The 24722-nt window shown below is 38.5% G+C and overlaps 1 protein-coding gene across 2 annotated transcripts; it reads left to right on the top strand.

Moving 5' to 3' along the window:
• Positions 1–5838: 5838 nt before the first annotated feature.
• Positions 5839–24038, top strand: LOC139952552 (uncharacterized). 2 transcript variants are annotated; one of them, XM_071951720.1, is made up of 11 exons: positions 5839–5971; positions 7599–7693; positions 8648–8767; positions 9538–9612; positions 10136–10396; positions 11324–11389; positions 14913–15005; positions 15414–15698; positions 19425–19505; positions 20586–20699; positions 21268–24038. In XM_071951720.1, the coding sequence occupies exons 1-11, from the start codon at positions 5934–5936 to the stop codon at positions 21414–21416; spliced, it is 1377 nt and encodes a 458-aa protein (XP_071807821.1). In that variant the 5' UTR covers positions 5839–5933; the 3' UTR covers positions 21417–24038. The 2 variants fall into 2 exon arrangements, with proteins under 2 accessions (XP_071807821.1, XP_071807822.1); XM_071951721.1 differs by having other exon boundaries at positions 5840–5971; positions 11324–11383.
• Positions 24039–24722: the final 684 nt, after the last annotated feature.

Genomic DNA, 24722 nt, shown 5'->3' with positions numbered 1-24722 from the left:
GTCTAACCCGGACAATATAATCTGGTTTTTATCTGACGAGTTACCCTGAGAGACTTGTGTGTTTTTAGTCTTTTTATCATTATTAATTAGACAAAGTAATCCTTGGTTTTATGACCTTGTTTATTGCATGTTTTTTTTTTCTACTCAAAAGCTAGAACACCGGTTTGATTTACGGAAGACAATGTAACAAGTTTTAGAAACAAATATTCAACCCACCATTAAAGGCATTAGACACCTTTGTCAAAGACCAGTCTTCTCACTTGGTGTATCTCAGCATTGCATAAAATCATAACACACCTGTGAAAATTTTGGTCGTCAAAGATGCGAGAGAATAATGGAAGAAAAAACCACCCTTGTCGCACAAGCTGTGTGCTTTCATCAGATGCTTGAATTCAAGACCTCAGCTGAGGTCTCCAATTCAATTCAAACATTTTAGTGAGAAATTACTCCTTTCTCAAAAACTCTGTTACTTCAGAGGGAGCCATTTCTCACAATGTTTTATACTATCAACAGCTCTCCATTGCTCGTTACCAAGTAAGTTTTTATGCTAACAATTTGTTTGAGTAATTACCAATAGTGTACAGTGCCTTTATCTTGAGAGTTATGTCATGTCGTCACAGTATCATTAATATTGATTCCACACAGTATAATGCCTGATTGGTTTATTTGTTGTGTTACTATCCAAAGAACGCAGTTCAAACATTACGGTACATTTTTATTTTTGGACGGCCTTCAGACAGAGGAAAATGTAACAACAGGTCATTGAATTTGATCGATCACAATGGAGAGAATTAAACGACTTAATCCCACTAGTCAAAGATATTAGAGTTCATGTATTGATTTTGAATTCATGGACATCAAGCAAAAGGGAGATAAAGACAACAATTGTCAATGGTGCCATAAAGTGACCAGGGGTGGATTTTGCAAAGAGTTCAGATTAGTCTTTTCGATTTCAGACAATAAATACTCTTAATGATACTCTTAAAGGCAGTGGACACTATTGGTAATTGTCAAAGACTAGCCTTCACAGTTGGTGTATCTCAACATGCATAAAATAACAAACCTGTGAAAATTTGAGCTCAATCGGTCATCGAACTTGCGAGATAATAATGAAAAAAAAAACCCACCCTTGTCACACGAAGTTGTGTGCGTTCAGATGGTTGATTTCGAGACCTCAAGGTCTAAATCTGAGGTCTCGAAATCAAATTTGTGGAAAATTACTTCTTTCTCGGAAACTATGGCACTTCAGAGGGAGCCGTTTTTCACAATGTTTTATACCATCAACCTCTCCCCATTACTTGTCACCAAGAAAGGTTTTATGCTAATAATTATTTTGAGTAACAACCAATAGTGTCCACTGCCTTTAAGACTGGTCTTTTCGATTTCAGACGATAAATATTCTTAATGATACTCCTAAAGAGTCCTTAGACAAGTTGGGACTATCTTGGGGAAATACCCCCTGTTTGACAAAAATCACACAATTTGGCAAATCGTTTACAAGGTGCTGTGGCGCAATATGCAGCCAATCAAACCAGGAACACTGGAGCGAACCTCTTTTTTTAAATCTTTTTTTTTAACAGCTCTATAAATTAATTCACCTAAGTGTAGATACCAATTGAGTGATCCTCTGTGTGCAATTTTTTAATTTAATCATTGGTAAGATAGTAGAAAAGATTAGAGATAATTTAGCGGGTTTGTTCATAGATTACAACATTTGAAGGTTGTGTAGAGAGTCTAACGTTTTAATGTTCATCTATAGGGTACATTCGTTTAGCTTCCCTGGGTCTACCCCGTGGTGCTCACTCGGGTGAGCCCCTTACAAGAGCTAATCGAACGATCACACTCGCCCTCTCGTGGTGACGGCATGCACCTCAGGTCACCCCAAGTGACCCACTCCACAAGCAGGGTACTCGGGGCAGACCCGGGTGAGCCCCGTCAAAGCTCTTCGAACGTACCGGGGCAGACCGGGGTCGACCCAGGGAAGCTAAATGAACGCACCCATTATGGCCCTATTTCATGGTTCTGCTTACGGTAAGCAAAGAATCAGCCCTTACAGACTTTTTAAATCCCGTGCTTACGTCAAGCGTACTTCAAGAGTTAGCAGGGAATTTTTTTTTTGCATGTGCGTTCTCCAAATTTCTAGGCATTCTTCGCTTACTTAGCTAGCCCAGGGCCCAATTTCATAGAGCTGCTTAAGCAAAAATTTCATTGCTTAGTAAAATCAGATTACCGGCCAAGACTCCACTGAAATGTAATGCTAAGTAAAAAACAGCTTAATACTAGTCATAAGCAATGTATATGGCAGGAAATTTTGGCCAGTAACATGTGTAAAATAAGCGAGCTATTTTCGTGCTTAAGCAAATTTTTTGCTTAAGCAGCTCTATGAAATTGGCCCCAGAAGTGCGGCGCTTGCACAGTAAATGGAGATTGGTAAGCGCAGAATGTGACGGTAAGCAGAGCCCCCACTTCTTGGTGACATCGTTGGACGACCCCTAACTGCATGGACGGAACGAAGTCACTGAAATTATGCAGTTATCGACTGAAGCATTAATTATAGATCTATAGATCAAAGAGATATGCTAATTAAATGCAGTATTAAATACTTATTAGGACTCTTGGGAGAATTACCTATGGGGAAACTCTGCATGGCAGGATTTATTGTATATCTCTTCTTCTTTTTTTCTTTCTCTTTTTTTACAATAAATTATTACACTATTTTGGTTTATATATCTCAAACATGGATCCTTGTCATTTGATATTTTTTCATAGAATTCCTAATTTAAAAAATAGTTAGTGGCCTGACGTTTCGACCCTAGCAGAGTCTTTCTCTTTTTTTTTTCTTTTTTTTTTTTTGGCCTTCGAGAAAGACTCTGCTAGGGTCGAAACGTCAGGCCATTAACTATTTTTTGCATTTATACTCTCGGTCCATTTGGTTGGTAAGTTGTTTGCAACAGCTAATTCTATTTTCTCAATTCCTAATTTATTTAAGCGTGTTTGACATTCATAGCCATACGCATGTTTAATAAGAACTTTAAGCAATCAATACATTTGGCACTCATAGTAAAATCTATTGGTACAGGCAAAGTTACTTGCCAAACATCCAAAATGTACTCCTATGTTAACTTTTGGGAGTGTGCAGAACAATGTCGATTGCCAAAGAAAGTATGACACGTGAGGCGTGTTCCACCTGCTAAATAACAAGGATCTATGTACGTTACATAAAAATGAAAAATATACATAAGATGTGTATGTAATTATTAGAAATTTACTCCAATGCAAGGTTGTATGATTATGTGTCAATTGAAATATTTTTTGTGAAACCTAAATATAATGGTAAGGAGATTTTCAAAAAACAAAATACAAAACCAAAGGTAGTTAGTTTTAATTTCTTCAGAAATGTTGATAAAGCATGTTTAGTTTGGTGTGCTTTTTGTCCATAAATATAGGTGTAGTTAAAAACACTTTCTTTGTATAAATTAAAAGGGGAACCTGGAGAAGCAGGTATTAATTGAACTTCTTACTTATGTGAAGTAAACATTTTGGTTTGTGGCAAGACGTTTGTGAATGTTGCTGGTAACAGTAAAATGGCACATGAATCCACTGTAGAGTGCAATGCCCTAGGGGAAAGTCCTTGATTACCTATAGACTGGACCGTTCCATAATTATCTAAGGGTGGGATCAAATTTGTTTTTGGTGTGTGTTATTTGAGGGTGTGAAAATTAGTTTACTTGTATACTTTGTGCTCACAATTGTACATTGGACATGAGCTCTTCTTTGAGATTGTTTGTAGAGTCCATGGTTTGCCGACAACCTTTGCTTATTTGTTTTGTTCAAAACCCCTCCCTGCCAATCAAACTGTTTGCCTTACTGAGGATCTAGTAATCTGTAACTAGTGGAATCGTCCTGCATTATTTGTGTAATTCCTGTAACTTCTAGATCTCATTTTAATCTATAGTCAGAGTTTTTATGTCTTAATTTAATGACTTGTACGAACATATTAGAGGTCATGATCTCTTATTAGTAACATCAAAAATAAGTATTTTGGGTAATATTGTATGATGTTAAAATATATAGCATTATTGTTCAAATAGTTAACCATTGTTAAGTGAGTGATGCCCGCCTTTTTGCCAATTATTGGTTGGCTGAAGTAGGGGTTCTGATACAGTTGCAAAAGAACCCACAACCTTTACAGAGCTGCAGATCTATAGCCTGAGATGTTCCACTACCCAGGTCAAAATTCCAGTTGAACCTAGTTAACTAGGGTCAACTGGTTCAACTGGATAGTGACCAAACTCGTCCATTTTCCATATTAACCAACTGGTTTGGACTAGGTTTAACTGTGCTCAACTAGGTTGAAATTATAAACCAGTTGGTCTCTGTCCATTTTTCATATTAAACCAACTGGTTTTAACTGTGTTTAACTAGTTTATCAACTGGTTTCACCTAGTTCCTTTTAAACCCAGTTTATTAACTAGGTTCAACTGGAATTTCGACCTGGGTAGAGGCAATTTTAATAATATAGTTATTAGTTTTACTTTGTGGGAAAAATATTTATTATTGCAAAATATTCATTGCCTATTAACTTCTATTAAATCATTGCTTATTACTTAGAAAGTAAATTTTGGCTATGGTATGGCTTTAGCGTTTGCTACTATACAGGAAATTGCTATATAAGGGCATCCCTATGAGATCATGCCGCATCCTCATTGTTTGCCGATTGACAGTAGTCTTGGCTTCAAGACGCTCCAGTTGTGTAATCTTGACTAGTCATGAACAAACATTGTTACTGCTAGAGGGCGCTATTATTCTTGTAGTAGCAAGAACAGTTAAAAACAAAAAATTGTTATACTTTGAGTGTGTTTTTTATTTAATTTTAAAGTTAAACTTTAATTTTGAATGTTCAATAATTATGTACCCAAGAAAGTTTTTTGGAACACCATTTGAATCTCTTTTGCGTATTGGCCTGAAATTAAACGGTACGTAGTTACCGACCCAATTTTTTGATCTGTAAGCTCTGATCGACTTCAGGAGAAATGATTATGGTCTCATTTAATAGTAGAAATAAAATTTGCGTAATCACAATCAATAAAAAGTTTGTCACAGTTTCGTTTTAATGTCTGTCACTGTATGTACGTGTGCTTTTGGGGGGCTAGCTGGGCATGGTGGGCCTCCCTATGGACCCTTTTGTGCTCGGAGTACACAGATTGTTCAAAAGTGATATAAGATCGACTTCACCAGAGTTCTCTTGGGAATAAGTTGTGAACTTGGGTACAATATTTGGTTTGGTCCCCTAAAACTAGTACTGTTCTGTGAAATGGAGTCACATCTCCTACAAACAATAGTGTATGGAGAAATACATGAACAATATTTTAGAAGTCTTACAACTTTTTAAAGTGGAAAATTAGTCATTTTAATAATTAGAATTTGCTCTCTCTTGAAGTTTCGCTTCTTCTTAATTTTATGTACCGGGGAGTCCCCGGGCCCCTGTCAAGTGCCTCAACTGTTAAAAGCTGTGAGACTTCTGAGTACTTTTTGTTTGTTTTTGAATATTAATTCATAATTTTTGGGCAAAAAAAACGCCCTCTTGTGGCTGATGGCTCTACAAACTGCGGGGAGTTTAGCGTGGCCGATGCTGATAACCACGATCTCAGACTTGAAATCGAGTCTACAGAAATTCCTGCTCCGATCCGGCACGACGTGACCAACTCGACCCTCAAAATCAAGCAAACCTGTTAATGTTCGTCAACGAGCGTCAACGTCCACACTTGAATGCTCCTGCAGTAAATCGACCATCGGCGGCAGCGCAGCCGCAGAGACTCTTCTCTCAATTTTTTCTTAAGCCAGCGTGAATGTAGATAGTTTGTGCGTTATTGAATGACGGTCATGTTCGGTATTTGACCAAAGTTCACCCTCGGTTTGTCTTATTTGCAAAGATGGCGGCGATCGTTAATGCAGTGACAGAGCTACCAAAGTAAGTTTTAAAACGAAACTATACCCGGTATTTGGTTCTCAAAATATTTAACATCACGAAGAACATAGTTGGAACTTATCACATGAATTCTTTCTGTGTGGAGGATCTTCATGTTGTTCATTTAGGCTTAGTAATTAAGCCTAGTCATGAAGCCTGAGCGTCAGCTTTGCCAGGTTGTTCGTTGTTGGCGTGTTCTGCTGTGTTCCCGCTAAAAATTATAGATAAAATATAAAGACTGTTGAAAACATGAATTACAGAACTTGTGTTGTTTGGTTGTGTGTTGTCAAACGTGTTCATGATGATGTTCTGAATTTGGACAATTCTCAGCGCTCTTTAGTATTTAATAATAATATACTTAATTTAAAGGCAGTGAACACTATTGGTAATTGTCAGTCAAAGACCAGCAGTCTTCTACATGTATTTCTAACTTGGTGTATCTCAACATATGCATAAAATAACAAACCTGTGAAAATTTTACTTTGAGCTCGATTGGTCATGGGAGTTGCGAGAAAGCTTTGAGTATGATTGTGATTATGAAAGAAAAAACACCCGTGTCACACGAAGTTGTGTGCTTTTTTAAATGCTTGATTTCGAGACCTCAAATTCTAAACTTGAGGTCTTGAAATCGAGTTTGTGGAAAATTACTTCTTTCTCGAAAACTACGTCGCTTGAGAGGGAGCTGTTTCTCACAATGTTATGTACTATCAACCTCTCCCCATTACTTGTTACCAACTGAGGTTTTATGACAATAATTATTTTGAGTAACTACCAATAGTGTCCACTGCCTTTAAGACTCTGGAGCAAAACTAGATAGATGGGAAGACTATGTCGATATAAAGAAACTTCAGTGTATTTAGGTCGGGAGGAAAACGCCAGAGAAGTCTTCCAGGCAAACTGAAAAAAACGCGCAGTCTGACACGGTCGTTGAACATTACATAGTCAGCATCTTAGAAATTGATGTTTTCAAGATCCACAGCTACACTTGACCCAGTAACTGGGCCGCTGTATTCCTTTTGTCGAAAATTTGACATTTTCTGTCATGACAGAAAATGTCAAAATAAGTAGTAGGCCTAGTACTACTGTCCCCGATTTCACGAAACTCATCGCATCGTATGGTTTGTGAATTTGAAAAAGAGGCAGCCGGATACGGAAATTTTAACCCAAAATAACAAATAAGTCCTTGACCTTTGTTCCATTTAAAAAGTGTTGCCTAAAAGAAAACAACATAAATGACCTGGGATTGATTGGCTGTAAAGTGAACAAAGAAGCATTTTTAAATGTGCCATTGGTACTCGTTCCATTCCTAACCTGTGGAGATTGTACACTAATCAAATGAATCTTGTTTCTGATTGTACAAAAGACTTCACAATATTTCCTAAATAAAAGGTTTCATTATAAATGTGAACTGACTACAATCCATCAAAAAAAGGAAGACATGGGTACCAACCAAGCGGTGTCCAAACTAGGCTGTCGTCCAAATCTCTATTTTTATTAGAGTTGTGTGTTCATATGTAAAATAGTCCGTAAACAAAAGTAATCTAACATTGGATACTGCCACCCAATTTTTTGCAGTTTTCAATTTTTTGTGCAATCACACCAATTTTATTTTTTTTCTTGCCCTTTGCAGTCAAGAATACAGTCTCGATGTTACACTGAGCGACAACAGAGTAATACACAATGTCATGGTGGACAAAGAACTGAGAGATCGCCTGGAACAAGGGGGTAAGTTGTAGAGTTCTCTAGGAATGCTTTTTTTATGGACTCAAAATACCCACTAGAGGCTTTCCAGAGTCTTGTAGTTTCAGAACTTTGCTAGGGGCGGGTCCTATAATAAACAACAAGTACAACATAAAAGCAAAAGTATCAAATCCCTTGACACTGAACTTTTCAAAATAAAGCTAGACAAAAAGTACTGCTTTAAGAAATAAAACCTCTCGAATTCTTTTTCAACGTCAAAGAAAGTTTTTTCATTCACAGGAAACATGTCCTGACACTCAAAACGATTTCTCAAACGGTTTGCTCAGTGGTATTTCTCTATATCTAAAACTTACTTTCTATTTTCCTATTCATCTTAGTATAGAAACTAATTTTGATGTTGGGATATATGTAAGAAAAAAAAATTAAAAAAAAACATTATTGCAAACACTACCTTGAAGATTTGACAAAAGTATTCTTAAAAGCATTTCAAATCCACACAGTGTAAAGTGGGTCGTATTTTCTCAAATACCTTTCATTGATTGGTCATTGAACCACTTGGCTGGTTTAGCAAAGTGAGAATGCTTGACAGAGAATGGTTTCCCTTGTAAAGCACTTGCAATCATATCAATTGCTACTTAAAAGTCATCATTTGCTACTCAGTAGTGTTCACAAAACTTGTTCAGTCTTAATATTTTGCTATGCAAACTTGTTGGACGGAACTGTTCCCTGTAAGCGCAACCCAAAGCCAAGACCCAAATTTCCTTTTTAAAGATAAAAATCCTATCGGGAACTCTCTATTTATAATGCTCATTGTTTTGTAAGTTTGCCATAGACCAAAGTCATTTGGCATTCTCTATTTCCACCCTTTTTATGTACGAGTTGCATTGTTTATTATTTAAGTATTACTATAGAAATTATTAAAGTATTACTATAGAAAATGGACCATGTTTTTTAAGTTACTCATTCTTTTTCTTACAGATCCCCTTGCTTTTCAGGCTTTACAGTTGGCTGCAGAAACAAGTGAAATGATTGACGCAAGCAGTTACACAGAGGTGGAAACAACAACGACAACTGCAGTACCTGTTAGCCCCTCCAATGGTAAGTATCAGTAAGCTTGGGCGATACCACGATATTATCGAATATCCCGATATTAATTTGGAAAAAATTTCGATATCGGATGGATTTGGTTTGTATCGAAATATCATATCGTGATGTATCTGATGTATATGCTAGCTGAGACATCTTGCACCCCATAGGCTTGGAGTAAAACCAGAAGAATAGGTCATTAGGCACACCTCTCTTATGCTATGACTGTCTCTTCTACAACTTTCACTTGGAGTTGGAAGACTGATGATGTTAAATTTAATTAATCGCGATTATATCGAATATCGCGATATATTGTCGGCGATATATCGTGTGTAAAATAAATCAATATCACCCAAGCTTAAGTATCAGTCCATGTTATAAACTGACTGCTTCAGCCCTTTGCATGCCTCACAATACTTGTTAATAAATACCTCAGACAGTTTCGCTATTCCTATTGGTGGAGAGGGCGTCACGTGGGGGTGTTTAAACGGTTGATAATAACCAGCTAGAGCATTGTTTTTTGATACTACACGCTAGTATCCATTGCTCAGACTGCATCGTTTTCCTGAAGTATGGCAGCCATTCTACATGAGTGAATGTGAGCAATAGTAATGGAAAGATCCGACAGTCCAACGGGAGGGTCCAAAAGCGCACACTGGATTACCTATCCGATCCAATTGGGACATTTCTATCGTTCTGACGTTTGATTAACCTGTAATTATTGACAAATTTGTATACGAATGATTGAACAATGTTTAACTGGGTTTTTTTTTAATCATCAGAAAAGAGTGGGAAAATGAGTGTAGAAACTTACAAAAGACTTCATGGAGAGAAATCACCAGAGAAATGGAAACGAGGTTTGTTTACTCGTCTGTTTGTTTGTTTGTTTCTTATTTTGATAATATCAAAGTCTTACATAGCGCACTGGGGGATTCGAACTCACACTCTGCTAATCAGAAACACCAGAGTTTAAATTCGGTGCTCTTAACCGCTCGCCCACGACACTTCCAAAGGTATTGTTCATTACTGGTTAGGATAAAAAAATGTGTTTTTTTAAGTCTGAAAGCTAAACTTTGCACTCTAAATCAGTCAACACCGACTGCTGATTGACGCATCTCAAAGGGTGCAATCATTATTCCCTTGGGTTTTCCTCCCAAATATAAAACTGAAACGTTTGTCTTTGTCATTTGGCTAGTATGGTGATTAAGTCTGCTTTTCTGAGAGCCGTTGGCTTCACAACTAGAATTAATAAATATATGCTGAATAAAAAAATAAAATCTCTTGAATTTGCTCAGTTTTACAGTAACAGAAAACAATGTTTACCTTTTAAATATAATCAAATTTTGATTCATCTTTTCAATTGTTGACTCTTCTTTTCAGGTTGGAGTCAGTCAGCTGAGAAAACGTTGCTGTTGTTGTACATTGAGTGCCGCGACGAGGTCAAAAAATGGGAAAAGATTGCAGAACTTTTTGAAGAAAAGATGCACGTTACGAAAACCAAACTGGAATGCCGCCTCAAGATAAAGACTTTGAAAAATCGGTACATCAAGCAGAGAAGACACAATAGTACTCCGGGAAACCTGATGATACGCATGGATGAATTATTCGAGGATGCGTTTGCGGAAGAAGTGGAAGATGAAGGTAAAAAAAAACTAATTTAATCAATTGAATTAACCCCGTTTCCTTTTGTGGCACAATTTTCACAGGTGTTCGACTGAATTGTTCCTTCCGCAGACCAGCAGTACAATTTAAAGTGTTAATCATCCCCATCCCATCAAAATCCATTTTTATGTTTTCTTTGATTCTGTTGGACTGAGGACGTCACTAATAAATTGGTTTAGCTCTACATAACAATCGGAGTTCAACAGTTTGAGCTTTTGGGTCGAGATGCTTGAACGATGAATGGTAAAACAGTATTAAAATCCGCTTCCAATAGACCTTAACAGTTAAGCGTAGCAAAATGCGATTAAAAATGTCAACGTCCTGGCTCTGATACTGATAAATCTGTCGTCGTGAAAGCCTGTAGTATCCGTCCGTTCTTTGCGTTTTGCCACACAAAAGTTAGAAATGTGTCAGGAGTTAGTAAGGAAAGTGATGTGGAGTCCAACGGGTCATTTTATTGAGCTAGGAAACTGATGACTTGACGCACCTGTTGTGGAAATTATTATCGCTAACAAGTGATATGACCATGACGTCATCATACGTGATATATGTAACGTCATACGTAACCTTTCTCCAGCATGATACAGCAGGAATGACGTGTCAACAGTTTCCCTCATTTTAAAAATAAAAAGGTGAGATACAAAATGACAGGCATCATGAAGCAGCTTTGGAATAGATTGTTTTTGTGTTAATAGTAATAATAATAATAACACCGCATTTGTTAAGGCGAACTGCAATCTGATTAAAATGAGCCGAGTTCTTTATATTCTTATATTTTAGCAGTTAGGGGGTGTTTGTTTTTCCAAAGTACCTGTGCTAAATGTCTTTTTCAACAAATCATTTCTTATTTGAAACGTCTACATTTTATGTGTGTTTTCTTGGTAACGGATCATTGTTTTTCATCAGAAAAGTCAAAGAGAGACAGCCCTATAGATGGCGCCAAGAATACGAGGGGCGTGTACCAAGGTAACGGTAGGTTATTCATTTGGGAAGATCCGTTCATAATACAGTGTGTGCTTTCTTTTAAAGTTTATGCTAGACGGAAGATTATTAATTTTTTTTTTTTTTACCCATACACCGATGTGTGTTAAAGGCAGTGGACACTATTGGTAATTACTCAAAATAATTATTAGCATAAAACCTTTCTTGGTAACGAGTAATGGAGAGAGGTTGATAGTATAAAACATTGTGAGAAACCGCTCCCTCTGAAGTAACGTAGTTTTCGAGAAAGGAGTAATTTTCCACAAATTTGATTTTGAGACCTCAGATTTAAAATTTGAGGTCTCGAAATCAAGCATCTGAAAGCACACAACTTTGTGTGACAAGGGTGTTTTTTCTTTCATTATTATCTCGCAACTTCGACGACCGATTGAGCTCAAATTTTCACAGGTTTGTTATTTTATGTATATGTTGAGATACACCAATTGAGAAGACTGGTCTTTAACAATTACCAATAGTGTCCAGAGTCTTTAACACTGTATACTCAGTACTTTCATGAGTCCTGTGATAAAAATTTCACAGGCATATTACTCGGCTGGGATTCGCACCCAAGACATGTGTAATTCTAGAGCAGTGTCTTACCAGCTAGAGTCAGTTTGAATCCTATGTTTTGATATCGGGTACCGCAACGATATAATAATGGCAAATTACTGAGTACATACAGTGCAAACACACATCGGTGTATGGGTAAAAAAAAAAATTCTTTATCCCTGTTGTAAATTTAACATCTATTATAGATGGAAGATGGTTGACTAAAAAAAATCATAGTGGACTAAAAACTGGTCAATTCTTTTCCCTTGTATTGTTACTGCCATAAACCTGAGGATTCGGAGCATGGTCCCCTAGCCAAAGACACTAAGGGGTTAGAGTTCAAAACCACTTGAACTTCACGGAGGCCATGGCCTACTTTGCCCTGGTCTTGGCTTTGGTGCCCCTCAAAAGTTTCCCATAGACTCTAAGATTTTTCACTGGAAGTGCCCTTTTGAAAGTAAAAATGGCATTGCCCTCTCACATATAAAATTCCAGGCCTGTGAACTGTTAACTGTTTCATGGCCTACTTTGCCCTGGTCATGGCCTTGGTGCCCCTCAAAAGTTTCCCATAGACTCTAAGATTTTTCACTGGAAGTGCCCTTTTGAAAGTAAAAATGGCATTGCCCTCTCACATATAAAATTCCAGGCCTGTGAACTGTTAACTGTTTCATGGCCTTCTTTGCCCTGGTCTTGGCTTTGGTGCCCCTCAAAAGTTTCCCATAGACTCTAAGATTTTTCACTGGAAGTGCCCTTTTGAAAGTAAAAATGGCATTGCCCTCTCACATATAAAATTCCAGGCCTGTGAACTGTTAACTGTTTCATGGCCTACTTTGCCCTGGTCTTGGCTTTGGTGCCCCTTCAAAAGTTTCCCATAGACTCTAAGATTTTTCACTGGAAGTGCCCTTTTGAAAGTAAAAATGGCATTGCCCTCTCACATATAAAATTCCAGGCCTGTGAACTGTTAACTGTTTCATGGCCTACTTTGCCCTGGTCTTGGCTTTGGTGCCCCTTCAAAAGTTTCCCATAGACTCTAAGATTTTTCACTGGAAGTGCCCTTTTGAAAGTAAAAATGGCATTGCCCTCTCACATTTAAAAATTCCAGGCCTGTGAACTGTTAACTGTTTCATGGCCTACTTTGCCCTGGTCTAGGCTTTGGTGCCCCTTCAAAAGTTTCCCATAGACTCTTAAGATTTTTCACTGGAAGTGCCCTTTTGAAAGTAAAAATGGCATTGCCCTCTCACATATAAAATTCCAGGCCTGTGAACTGTTAACTGTTTCATGGCCTACTTTGCCCTGGTCTAGGCTTTGGTGCCCCTTCAAAAGTTTCCCATAGACTCTAAGATTTTTCACTGGAAGTGCCCTTTTGAAAGTAAAAATGGCATTGCCCTCTCACATATAAAATTCCAGGCCTGTGAACTGTTAACTGTTTCATGGCCTTCTTTGCCCTGGTCTTGGCTTTGGTGCCCCTCAAAAGTTTCCCCCCATAGACTCTAAGATTTTTCACTGGAAGTGCCCTTTTGAAAGTAAAAATGACATTGCCCTTTCACAGATAAAATTCCAGGCCTGTGAACTGTTAACTGTTTCATGGCCTTCTTTGCCCTGGTCTTGGCTTTGGTGCCCCTCAAAAGTTTCCCATAGACTCTAAGATTTTTCACTGGAAGTGCCCTTTTGAAAGTAAAAATGGCATTGCCCTCTCACATATAAAATTCCAGGCCTGTGAACTGTTAACTGTTTCATGGCCTACTTTGCCCTGGTCTTGGCTTTGGTGCCCCTTCAAAAGTTTCCCATAGACTCTAAGATTTTTCACTGGAAGTGCCCTTTTGAAAGTAAAAATGGCATTGCCCTCTCACATATAAAATTCCAGGCCTGTGAACTGTTAACTGTTTCATGGCCTACTTTGCCCTGGTCTTGGCTTTGGTGCCCCTTCAAAAGTTTCCCATAGACTCTAAGATTTTTCACTGGAAGTGCCCTTTTGAAAGTAAAAATGGCATTGCCCTCTCACATATAAAATTCCAGGCCTGTGAACTGTTAACTGTTTCATGGCCTACTTTGCCCTGGTCTTGGCTTTGGTGCCCCTCAAAAGTTTCCCATAGACTCTAAGATTTTTCACTGGAAGTGCCCTTTTGAAAGTAAAAATGGCATTGCCCTCTCACATTTAAAAATTCCAGGCCTGTGAACTGTTAACTGTTTCATGGCCTACTTTGCCCTGGTCTAGGCTTTGGTGCCCCTTCAAAAGTTTCCCATAGACTCTTAAGATTTTTCACTGGAAGTGCCCTTTTGAAAGTAAAAATGGCATTGCCCTCTCACATATAAAATTCCAGGCCTGTGAACTGTTAACTGTTTCATGGCCTACTTTGCCCTGGTCTAGGCTTTGGTGCCCCTTCAAAAGTTTCCCATAGACTCTAAGATTTTTCACTGGAAGTGCCCTTTTGAAAGTAAAAATGGCATTGCCCTCTCACATATAAAATTCCAGGCCTGTGAACTGTTAACTGTTTCATGGCCTTCTTTGCCCTGGTCTTGGCTTTGGTGCCCCTCAAAAGTTTCCCCCCATAGACTCTAAGATTTTTCACTGGAAGTGCCCTTTTGAAAGTAAAAATGACATTGCCCTTTCACAGATAAAATTCCAGGCCTGTGAACTGTTAACTGTTTCATGGCCTTCTTTGCCCTGGTCTTGGCTTTGGTGCCCCTTCAAAAGTTTCCCATAGACTCTTAAGATTTTTCACTGGAAGTGCCCTTTTGAAAGTAAAAATGGCATTGCCCTCTCACAGATGAAATTCCAGGCCTGTGAACTGTGAACTGTTTCAGGGCCTACTTTGCCCTGGTCTAGGCTTTGGTGCCCCTTCAAAAGTTTCCCATAGACTCTAAGATTTTTCACTGGAAGTGCCTTTTGAAAGTAAAAATGACATTGCCCTCTCACAGATGAAATTCCAGGCCTGTGAACTGTGAACCTTTTTTTTGTCAACAGTGAAGTGGATGCAGTCCATTGCGGGGGAGGAGCCCGATGATGAAACCATCATTCTGCCTGATGAACCAGAAGAAGAGGAGGAGTTGAAGAGAGGTACGAAGTGTTTCTTCTTTTCCCTTGACGGTAGAAAAAAAATCACCCATTTTGGCTTCGGGATCCCCTCATTATGCCTACTGGGTGATGTTCATGTTTGCCTTGAAGGCACTTGACACATTTGGTAATTTACTGCAAAGCATAAAAAAGTGTTTGGTTACGAGCAACGAAGAGCTGTTGACTGTATGCAACTTTTTGAGAAATGACTCCCTCTGAAGTAACTTAGTTTTTGAAAAAGAGGTAACTACTAAATATTGAAATCTGAGAAACTTCAGGCCTGAAGCCTTCCCCAGCAGGCACCTGAAAGCACACACAATTGTGCAACAAGGGTGTTTTTCTTTCATTTTTTTCCTGCAACTTCAGTGACCAATTGAGCCCATGTTTTCAATTTTCAATGTTCATTTTCAGGTGCTTGGACGAACCGGTCCGAGCAAGCTCTTCTCCAGTGCTACGTCCGATATCGAGATCACGCCAAGCAGAAATGGCACAAGGTGGCGCTGGTATACAACCGTCACGCCAAGATCAAGAAGAGCTCCGAGGCGTGTCGCCTGAAGGTCAAGAGTCTACACCACAAATACATGCGCGATAAGAGAAACAACGAAACTCCTGGAAAGTCGCAAAGAGAGATTGATTCTTACACTGAGGAAGTGTTTTCAGTGGAAGATAATTCTCTTTTTGAGAAGACACTAAAAGGTATCTTTTTTAAAGACACTGGAAACTATTAGTAATTGTCAAAGACCGGTCTCCTCACTTGGTGTATTTCAACATATGCATAAAATAACAAACCTGTGAAAATTTGACTTCGATTGGTCGTCGGACTTGCGAGATAACTATAAAAGAAAAAAACACCCTTGTCACACGAAGTTGTGTGCTTTCAGATGCTTGATTTTGAGACCTCAAATTCTTAACTTGAGGTCTTGAAATCAAATGCGTGGAAAATGACTACTTTCTCGAAAACTACGTTACTTCAGAGGGAGCCGTTTCTCACAATGTTTTATACTATCAACCTCTCCCCGTAACTCATTACCAAGTAAGGTTTTATGCTGAATTTTTTTTTGAGTAACTACCAATAGTGTCCATTGCCTTTAACGCTAGCCCACCTTGTTGGACTGTTATGGCTCTCTTTAAGCATCTGTCTTATTTGTGAATCCTTCAGGTTGGTTTAATACAACACTGCATGGCTAGACCAAGTTGTTAACGGGTATGCTCACTGCATGCTTTATAAATGGGGCATGGGGTACCCCTTGCCCCTGTTGTGACGTCAATGTGTGTCTGGAATCTAAGGAATTCTTTAGAAGGTTTTAGGGTTGTTTTGGGGTTTTTTGGCTATGTTTTTGTTTGGGGTTCTGGGTTTTTTTTTTTCTTCGTTTGTTTGTTGGGGTGAGGATGGGTTTCAGGGGGTACTTCTGAAAATAGTGTGTTTAAGTATGGGAGCAATTTTGTTGGGGTGAGGATGGGTTTCGGGGGGTCAACTGGGAGTACTTTTGTACAACAAGAAAATAGTGTGTTTAAAGATACACGTTGCCTTGGATCGGTCGAGTTGGTCTTTGAAAAGCGTTTGTAACCGTTTGCTATAAAATGCATATTGATAGAAAGATGATTTAAAAGTAGAATACAATGATCCACACAAATTTGCCTCAAAATTGCGTGGTTTTCTTTTTACTTTGCGAACTAACACAGTCGGCCATTTATGGTAGTCAAAAATTTGACTCCCATAAATGGCCGACCGTGTTAGTCGACGAGGTAAAAGGAAAACCACGCAATTTCGAGTGATGCTTGTGTGGGTCATTATATTCTACTTTTAAAATATCTTTCTAATCATATGCATTTTATAACAAACGGTTACAAACGCTTTTCAAAGACCAACTCGACCGATCCAAGGCAACGTGTTCCTTTAAGTATGGGAGCAATAGGGGGTATACCCTCTACCCTCCTATCAGGCATGGTTACCGTACCATGCTTAGGCTGGTCCCCTTTCTTCAGTTTGAGCTGCAATGATAAAGATAGGTACTGGTCTCACAAATCCAATGGTTTCATTGGATAGACATAGGCATGCAATGATACACTGTTCTCTGTTCACGCAACATACATGTAAAGACTTACACACGAAATTAACGGCATGCACAGCTTAAGTTGGTCAAAAGAAAGTGAGCTGAATTGACTGAATTCATTGCGGTGTGTCGTGGCTGAGCACGCTACTGCAGCGGTCTCGAGTTGTAATGGTTGAATCATGGGAACATATGGCTTTGATTCGCAGTTATGACTCTGATGTCCTAAACCGTAATTGCTTTTCTTAAACCAGGTGTGAAAGTTGGAACCTGAGATGGCTGAGACATTACTATGTTAAGCAGCCTGGGGTTGTATGCTCCCAAGGGAGTAAAGAAAGTTAGAGAAATGGTCTAAATGTTTGGTTGATAAACAAGGATGATAATGTTGTACATGTGTACCATGAAGCTATAGCTCCAAGGTTGCACAGTGCCTTGATCTATCTACTAGGATATGTCCGCTGTGTAAGAGCCAAGTGTTATTATTATTTATTTAGCTCATTAAATAACCTAAATGTAAAGACAAAAAAATAACTTTGGAGTCTGGTCGTCTTCTCGGTTCAGTGTATTGAGTGGCATAAGGCAATTAGGAAGAATGGACGGTAGCGCCAGGTTTTCAGTCTTGCGCGGCATTGACAAGATTTTGTACTCTTTTGAAAGATTCTGTACTGCTTGTGTTTTTCACTTTGGTGCGCTGTGTTTCGAGATTTTTTTTACGAATTTGTAATGAGCATTATAGCATTGTTTGTCTCATGGTTGTTTTGAAATGGATTTGCCAGAACTACCGGGCTAAACAACCAAAATTGATCTTTGGTTAAAGCTGACAGGAGTGGAAAGTCAAAAAGTAACTTATACGTTAATAAATTACTTAAATAATGTGAAATTTGAAGAATAAATGACTGACTGTTTGTTTTGCAGGTCAAGAATGGATGCGTTTAAGTAGATAACACTGAACAATACTAACACACTGCATGTTTGTTTTTGAATTGTCAAACGAAATTAACTTTAATCATGTGGGACGGCCATCTTGTTTTTTTCTCCCATTCCAATCAGTGTAACCAAAGTGAGGCTTGAAGGACGCTTTTGACACAATGCAAAATTGTGTTCTTGTTTGTTGTACTGTAGGGATTGGGCATGCAGGGCCCACTTTCATGGCTCTGCGTACTGCCAAATTCTAAGCTTACGATCACCATTCTCCGCTTACTGTGCAAGTGCCGAATTTGCTACGCTATCTGTTTCAAGGAACACGTTGCATTGGGTCAGTCGAGTTGGTCTTTGAAAAGTGTTTGTAACCATTTGTTACAAAATGCATATGGTTAGAAAGATGTTTAAAAGTATAATACAATGATCCGCACAAATTGTCCTCGAAATTGCGTGGTTTTCCTTTTACTTTGCAAACTAAAAATTTGACTCCCATAAAAAACCGACCGTGTTGGTCAACAAGGTAAAAGGAAAACCACGCAATTTCGAGTGATACTTGTGTGGATCATTATTTTCTACTTTTAAAATATCTTTCTAAATGCATTTTATAACGAACGGTTACAAACGCTTTTCAAAGACAAACTCGTCCGATGCAAGGCAACATGTTCCTTTAAGCGAAGAATGTCTGCTAACATGGAGTATGCATGCACACAACGTAGTTATTAGTTTGCTGCTCCTCACTTACGGAACAATCTCCCTCTAAACATCAAACAAGCCACCACGATCTTAAGTTTCAAGACTCTTCTCAAAACATATCTATTGAAATCTTCATATTCTTAAATAATCTTTTGTTTTCCTTTGAGCGCTTAGAGACTTTCTTTTGGAGGTGTTAGGCGCTATAGAAATACGGTTGTTATTATTATTAAGATAATCTGTGAAACAGGCTTGATGTTAGCACGGAATTCCCTGCTTCCATAAGAGCCTATTCTTTGCTTATGGTAAGCAGAACCATAAAATTTGATCAAAATAAATGCCCATAGCTGCCACAAGATTTGACCTACCACTGAAACCTAAAGGGTCAAAGGAAAAGTCATTTCCTGATGTGTGAATGTCCATTGTTGCCCATATTAACATTTTATCCACAATTTTAACGCAGAAAGAAATGTTGAATCACTTTTTGAAATAATTTTCACAGTTCAAATTGCCCTTAGAGTTGAAGATTGCAAGGTTTTGGGAACAATATTCTCAATGCTAGAGTTAGTAGATCAAAGAGTACAATTTCGATATACTTGAAGAAACTATAACCACTATTTTATTATATTTTTCACCAGGCAGACACAAAAAGGTCTGAATTCAGAAAAGAATTTGAATTTCTCATCCCCGATTTGCGTTAGAAAATGTATTGCGTTTGACTTGATTAATGCTGACCATTTTGTATTCGTTCGATCTGCAGGGGACCCAGGCTCATTTAACACTGATGGCAGCGATATTGGAAGCCCGTCTGTTTGCTCGACTCCAGAGAGAGTGAAGAGAGGTTCGTATAATGAAGACTGTCAGATTTGGGGAAGGGTTTTGTTAACATAACGATAATAATAATAATAGTTAGTTTTTATATAGCGATTTTCACGCCAGAAGGGCATCCTAAAGCGCTTCACATTATTACCCCTTGGGTGGATTTCACAAAGAGTTAGAACTAGTCCAGTCCTAGGTTAGGACGAGTTATTCGTCCTAACTTAGGACTAGCCTCAAGTTTGTAATATCTACTAGGACTAATCCTAAGTTGGGACTAATCCTAACTCTTTGTGAAATCGACCCCTGGTCACTGGGCCTTAAATCATTCCTTGAACCATCTCAGCTCCCTTGGGAGTATACAGCCTTTTGCAATAAATATGCTACTAGGCTAAATCAATCACAAAAAACATCTCTGCCCTCACAGCTAAACGCCTTATCCTATTGGATCCTTTCATATCCTTCTGTATTTGGGTGGGAAGGTTGGCTTATGCGTAAAGTGTTCACCTATCATCACCAAGTGCGACACAACCCAATAGGCAGGACTAGGGCACCCTGTGTTTGCTAACTCATTTTTTTGACGTAAAGTGGCTTGGTATATTCACAAGGTGTCGCAAAACTTGTTTAACTTACGGCTATGCATTCACCACTTGATATCATTTTGCAGGCTGACGTATAGCTAATTTATTATATAAAACCACAGTGGATGTTTTTGAAAGGTCAGACTGTAGGAGGGTTGACTGTGTACTGTTTAGATGCATTAACCACTTGGTATAATTATAGACCTTTATCACGGTGCTGCCATCTTGAATTTCTCCCATTGATATCAATGTTACCAAACCGAGGCTGGAAGAACAAAAAAGACTGGTTCCCTTTTTCAAAAAATGATGATCATAAATTATTGTTATTCAAGGAACATGACCAAGATGGAGGCAGCATGATAAAGGTCTATTGCAGGCTGGCATAGCTTATCATTCTACACCCAAACTGATGATATTAAACGGTCAGATAGTAGGAGGGTTGACTGATGTGCCTTTTGGATGCATTCACAGATTAAGATTAATACCATCAGACTTGACACTGTTCATTGTATTCTATTTTTCAGTTTTCAAGAACCCAAGAAAACCAAAGCCAAAGAGGACGAAACTCACACATGTAGGCGTTGAGAATGACCATGGTGGCAATGAGACCTTTGTACAATCATTCACAGGAAGCGAAGGTAGGGTTTCACTTAAATTACTTTTGAGTTACAACAAAGAAAAATGAGAGCTGGATTTGAACCTGTGACCCCTGAGTTGACTTTCCCGAGTTCTGTGAACAAAAAATTACACGCATGGTACTGGGAGGGTGGGATTTGAACCCATGACTTTTGCAGTTCTGGAGCAGTGTCTTACCAACTAGACCACCGAGATTGTCCGGTAGCTAGAGGCAGTTTGAATCCTTAGCAGCCGCTGCAACGATTTTATTGATGTTAAAACCGGAAAAGTACTGAGTGCTAACACACATCGGTGCAAGCGTAAAACCAAAATTAATGTTCTTTATCCCCGATGCAAATTTAATATCTATTAAATCGGTTAAATGTACTGATTATACAATGCCAACACACATCGATGCAAGGGTTAAACCAAAATTAATGTTCTTTATCCCCTATGCAAATTTAACCCGGATGCAAATTTAACATCTATTAAATCTATTAAACATACTGAGTATACAGTGCTAACACATATCGGTGCAAGGGTAAATCAAAACAAATTTCTAAAATATTGACTTTCACATTCTCCCTGTAGTACGCCACAGTTCCGGTGACATTGATAAACTTATCGACTTCTTGAGGGAGCAAGAGAAGAGGCAGAGTCTCGCCAGTGAGCAACACCACATTGAAAAGATGTCCATCATGAAAGAGTTAGTCGCAGCAATCCGTGACTACAGCAGGTAGCTGACGTCAAGTTTGGAAAAAAACTCTCGGCAACACGGGGCCCAATTTTATGGAGCTGCTTGAGCTGACAATATTGCTTAAAGGCAGTGGACACTATTGCTAATTACTCAAAATAATTGTTAGCATAAAATCTGACTTGGTAACAAGCAATGGAGAGCTGTTGAATGTATAAGTCATTGTGAGAAAGGGCTCCTCTGAAGTAACATAGTTTTCGAGAAAGAGGTAATTTTCCACTGAAATATTTGGAGGTGATTTTGAGACCTCAGAATTAGATTTTGAGGTCCCCAAATCAAGCATCTGAAAGCAAACAACTTTGTGTGACCAGGGTGTTTTTTCTTTCATAGTTATCTCGCATGTTCAACGGTCAATCAATCTCAAATTTTCACAGGTTGGTTATTTTATGCATATGTTGAGATACACCAAGTAAGAAGACTGGTCTTTGACAATTACCAATAGTTTCCAGTGTCTTAAAAGGGCTTGGGTATTTTTTTATGTGCGACACAAAACACCAACGCCACAAACTTACACGGTTTAAAGAAGAATAGGGTGGCAGTTGCAACAATGTGAACTTCAAGGCATTACAGGCTGGCAACCTGTAATGCCAAGCATGGTTTTTCTTTGCTTAGCAAGATTTTGTGTGAACAGGGCCCAATTTCATAAAGCTGTAAGCAGAAAATACTGCTTAGCAAATTTCTTTGCCAAGTATAACATTAGTGGGGCACCAGTTGCTACAATGTAAAGCTTTAGCTGGTAACCAGTTAGCTGGTAGCAAGATTGTTCTGTGCTTAGCAAGTTCTTTATACTTAAAGGCTTTATGAGGTTGGGCCTTGGCTTTATGAAAATTGTTGGGCCTACATTTTAAAGTTTTTGTACAGGTAGACTTTGATTAGCTTTATAGATGTAATATGATGTAATACAGCGCCCTCACTGAGGTAAAAGGAAGACTTGCCATTGGCTGAATGTTGTGGGTGGTACATACATGCTTGCACGTTTTTATTGTTTAACCTCATCAATTGTGGCCTATTTGCAAGGGGTGTTGTGTTTAGTCTGGTGACAAACTTAATGGTTGTGGTTTGCCATCTATTTGAAGAAGGATTTGTGTTACCTTACATACATACATATAAGGCATTTGTAAAGCGCCACTACGTCAAGAACGCAGCACATTAGGTAAATGCCGTCTATTTATCTTTGCATGTGAAGAAGAATGACATAATAACAGACAAAAAATACCTTAAAAACAGTGCCCAATATAAACCATTTTCTGGTTAAATTTGAACAATTCTGGTATAGTGCCTTGCTTGTTCACAAATGTATGCTCCCTCCCGGACTGGTTTGTTTAAAGACACTGGACACTATTGGTAATTGTCAAAGACCAGTCTTCTCACTTGGTGTATCTCAACATATGCATAAAATAACAAACCTGTGAAAATTTTAGCTCAATTGGTCGTCGAAGTTGCGAGATAGTAATGAAAGAAAAAAAACACCTTTGTCACGCGAAGTTGTGTGTGTTTAGATGGTTAATTTTGAGACCTCAAATTCTAAATCTGAGGTCTCTAAATCAAATTCGTGGAAAATTACTTCTTTCTCGAAAACTATGTTACTTCAGAGGGAGCTGTTTCTCACAATGTTTTATACCATCAACCTCTCCCCATTACTCGTCACCAAGTAAGGTTTCATGCTAATAATTATTTTGAGTAATTACCTGTCCACTGCCTTTAAAACAAAACCCAGGAAGTTTTGGGGTAATAGCTGGGGGAAGGTCACCACATTATTTATGTTTCCAGTTCGAGGAATCTACTGAGTTTCAAGTTTAGAAGTGGGTCTTCTTGAGTTAGCTGTTTTAGAAAATAAGCTGTTTAGCAAACTGCTTATTGCAAATCGAAGGGGACTATGGTGTAAATGCAACAAAATATGATGGCCTAGCATTTTGACCCTAGCAGAGTTTTTTTATGTGTCGACGACACACATGACTCGGGGCCGAATTCAATAGAGCTGCTTAAAGGCAGTGGACACTATTGGTAGTTGTCAAAGACTAGCCTTAACAGTTGGTGTATCTCAACATATGCATAAAATAATAAACCTGTGAAGATTTGAGCTCAATCGGTCATCAAAGTTGCGAGATAATAATGAAAGAAGAAAACACCCTTGTCACACGAAGTTGTGTGCGTTTAGATGGTTGATTTCGAGACCTCAAGTTCTAAACTTGAGGTCTCGAAATCAAATTCGTGGAAAATTACTTCTTTCTCCAAAACTATGGCACTTCAGATGGAGCTGTTTCTCACAATGTTTTATACCACCAACCTCTCCCCATTACTTGTCACAAAGAAAGGTTTTATGCTAATAATTATTTTGAGTAATTACCAATAGTGTCCACTGCCTTTAAGCACAAAAAGTAGCTCAGCACAACAAAAGTATGCTTACTAGAGTAAGGTTACCATCCAAAACTACCATGTCACATGTATCCTGCTCATTCCTGCTAAGCAACAAATTGTGAAGCAGTTATTTTCTGCTTAAGCAGCTCTATGAAATTGGGACCCAGATAAAATAAGTTTTAGAAATCCAGGATTGTTAAATAAATATCACTGTAAATAAAGAAACAAGTGAGGGGTGATAATATAATTTTAAAATGTGTGTTATTGACTTTTGATTCCCATCCCTTACCCTTGGTTATCAATACACTCATGTTTGGTTAGGATTTTTCCTGTTAAAGGAACACGTTGCCTTGGATCGGTCGAGTTGGTCTTTGAAAAGCGTTTGTAACCGTTTTTTATAAAATGCATATGGGTAGAAAGATGTTGTAAAAGTAGAATACAATGATCCACACAAACATGCCTCGAAATTGCACGGTTTTCCTTTTACCTCGTCGACTAACACGGTCGGCCATTTATGGGAGTCAAATTTTTGACTCCCATAAATGGCCGACCGTGTTAGTTCGCACAGTAAAAGGAAAACCACGCAATTTCGAGGCAAACTTGTGTGGATCATTGTATTCTACTTTTAAAACATCTTTCCAACCATATGCATTTTATATAAAAAATGTTACAAACGCTTTTTATAGACCAACTCGTCCGATCCAAGGCAACTTGTTCCTTTAATATTTTCTCAAAGTCTCATTGATCCTTCAAATTTTCTTGAATGTAAAGCAATCACCATGCAAAGGGAGAATGAAATATTCATCACCGTGTCCGAACTTCAGAACTTCAAAGCTCGGAGCTTGCCCCCCCATCCCCCCCCCCCCTTCCTACCCCTCCTGGACCCCCACATCTCTTCCTTGACCCCCACCATATAGGACGTTGAAACTATTTT

The sequence above is a fragment of the Asterias amurensis genome, chromosome 20 (genome assembly GCF_032118995.1).
Source record: "Asterias amurensis chromosome 20, ASM3211899v1".
In the NCBI taxonomy this organism is placed as follows: domain Eukaryota; kingdom Metazoa; phylum Echinodermata; class Asteroidea; order Forcipulatida; family Asteriidae; genus Asterias; species Asterias amurensis.
The sequence above is the reverse complement of the archived record's forward strand: the minus strand, read 5'-3'. Positions and strand labels throughout refer to the sequence as shown.

What these genes read in the sequence shown, in the direction of transcription:
- LOC139952552 (XM_071951720.1), top strand. Translation starts at nt 5,934, where the DNA reads ATGGCGGCGATCGTTAATGCAGTGACAGAGCTACCAAA. An exon ending in AGATCGCCTGGAACAAGGGG is followed by an intron (nt 7,694 to 8,647) that starts GTAAGTTGTAGA and finishes TTTTTCTTACAG; the next exon opens with ATCCCCTTGCTTTTCAGGCT. An exon ending in TCCAGAGAGAGTGAAGAGAG is followed by an intron (nt 19,506 to 20,585) that starts GTTCGTATAATG and finishes TCTATTTTTCAG; the next exon opens with TTTTCAAGAACCCAAGAAAA.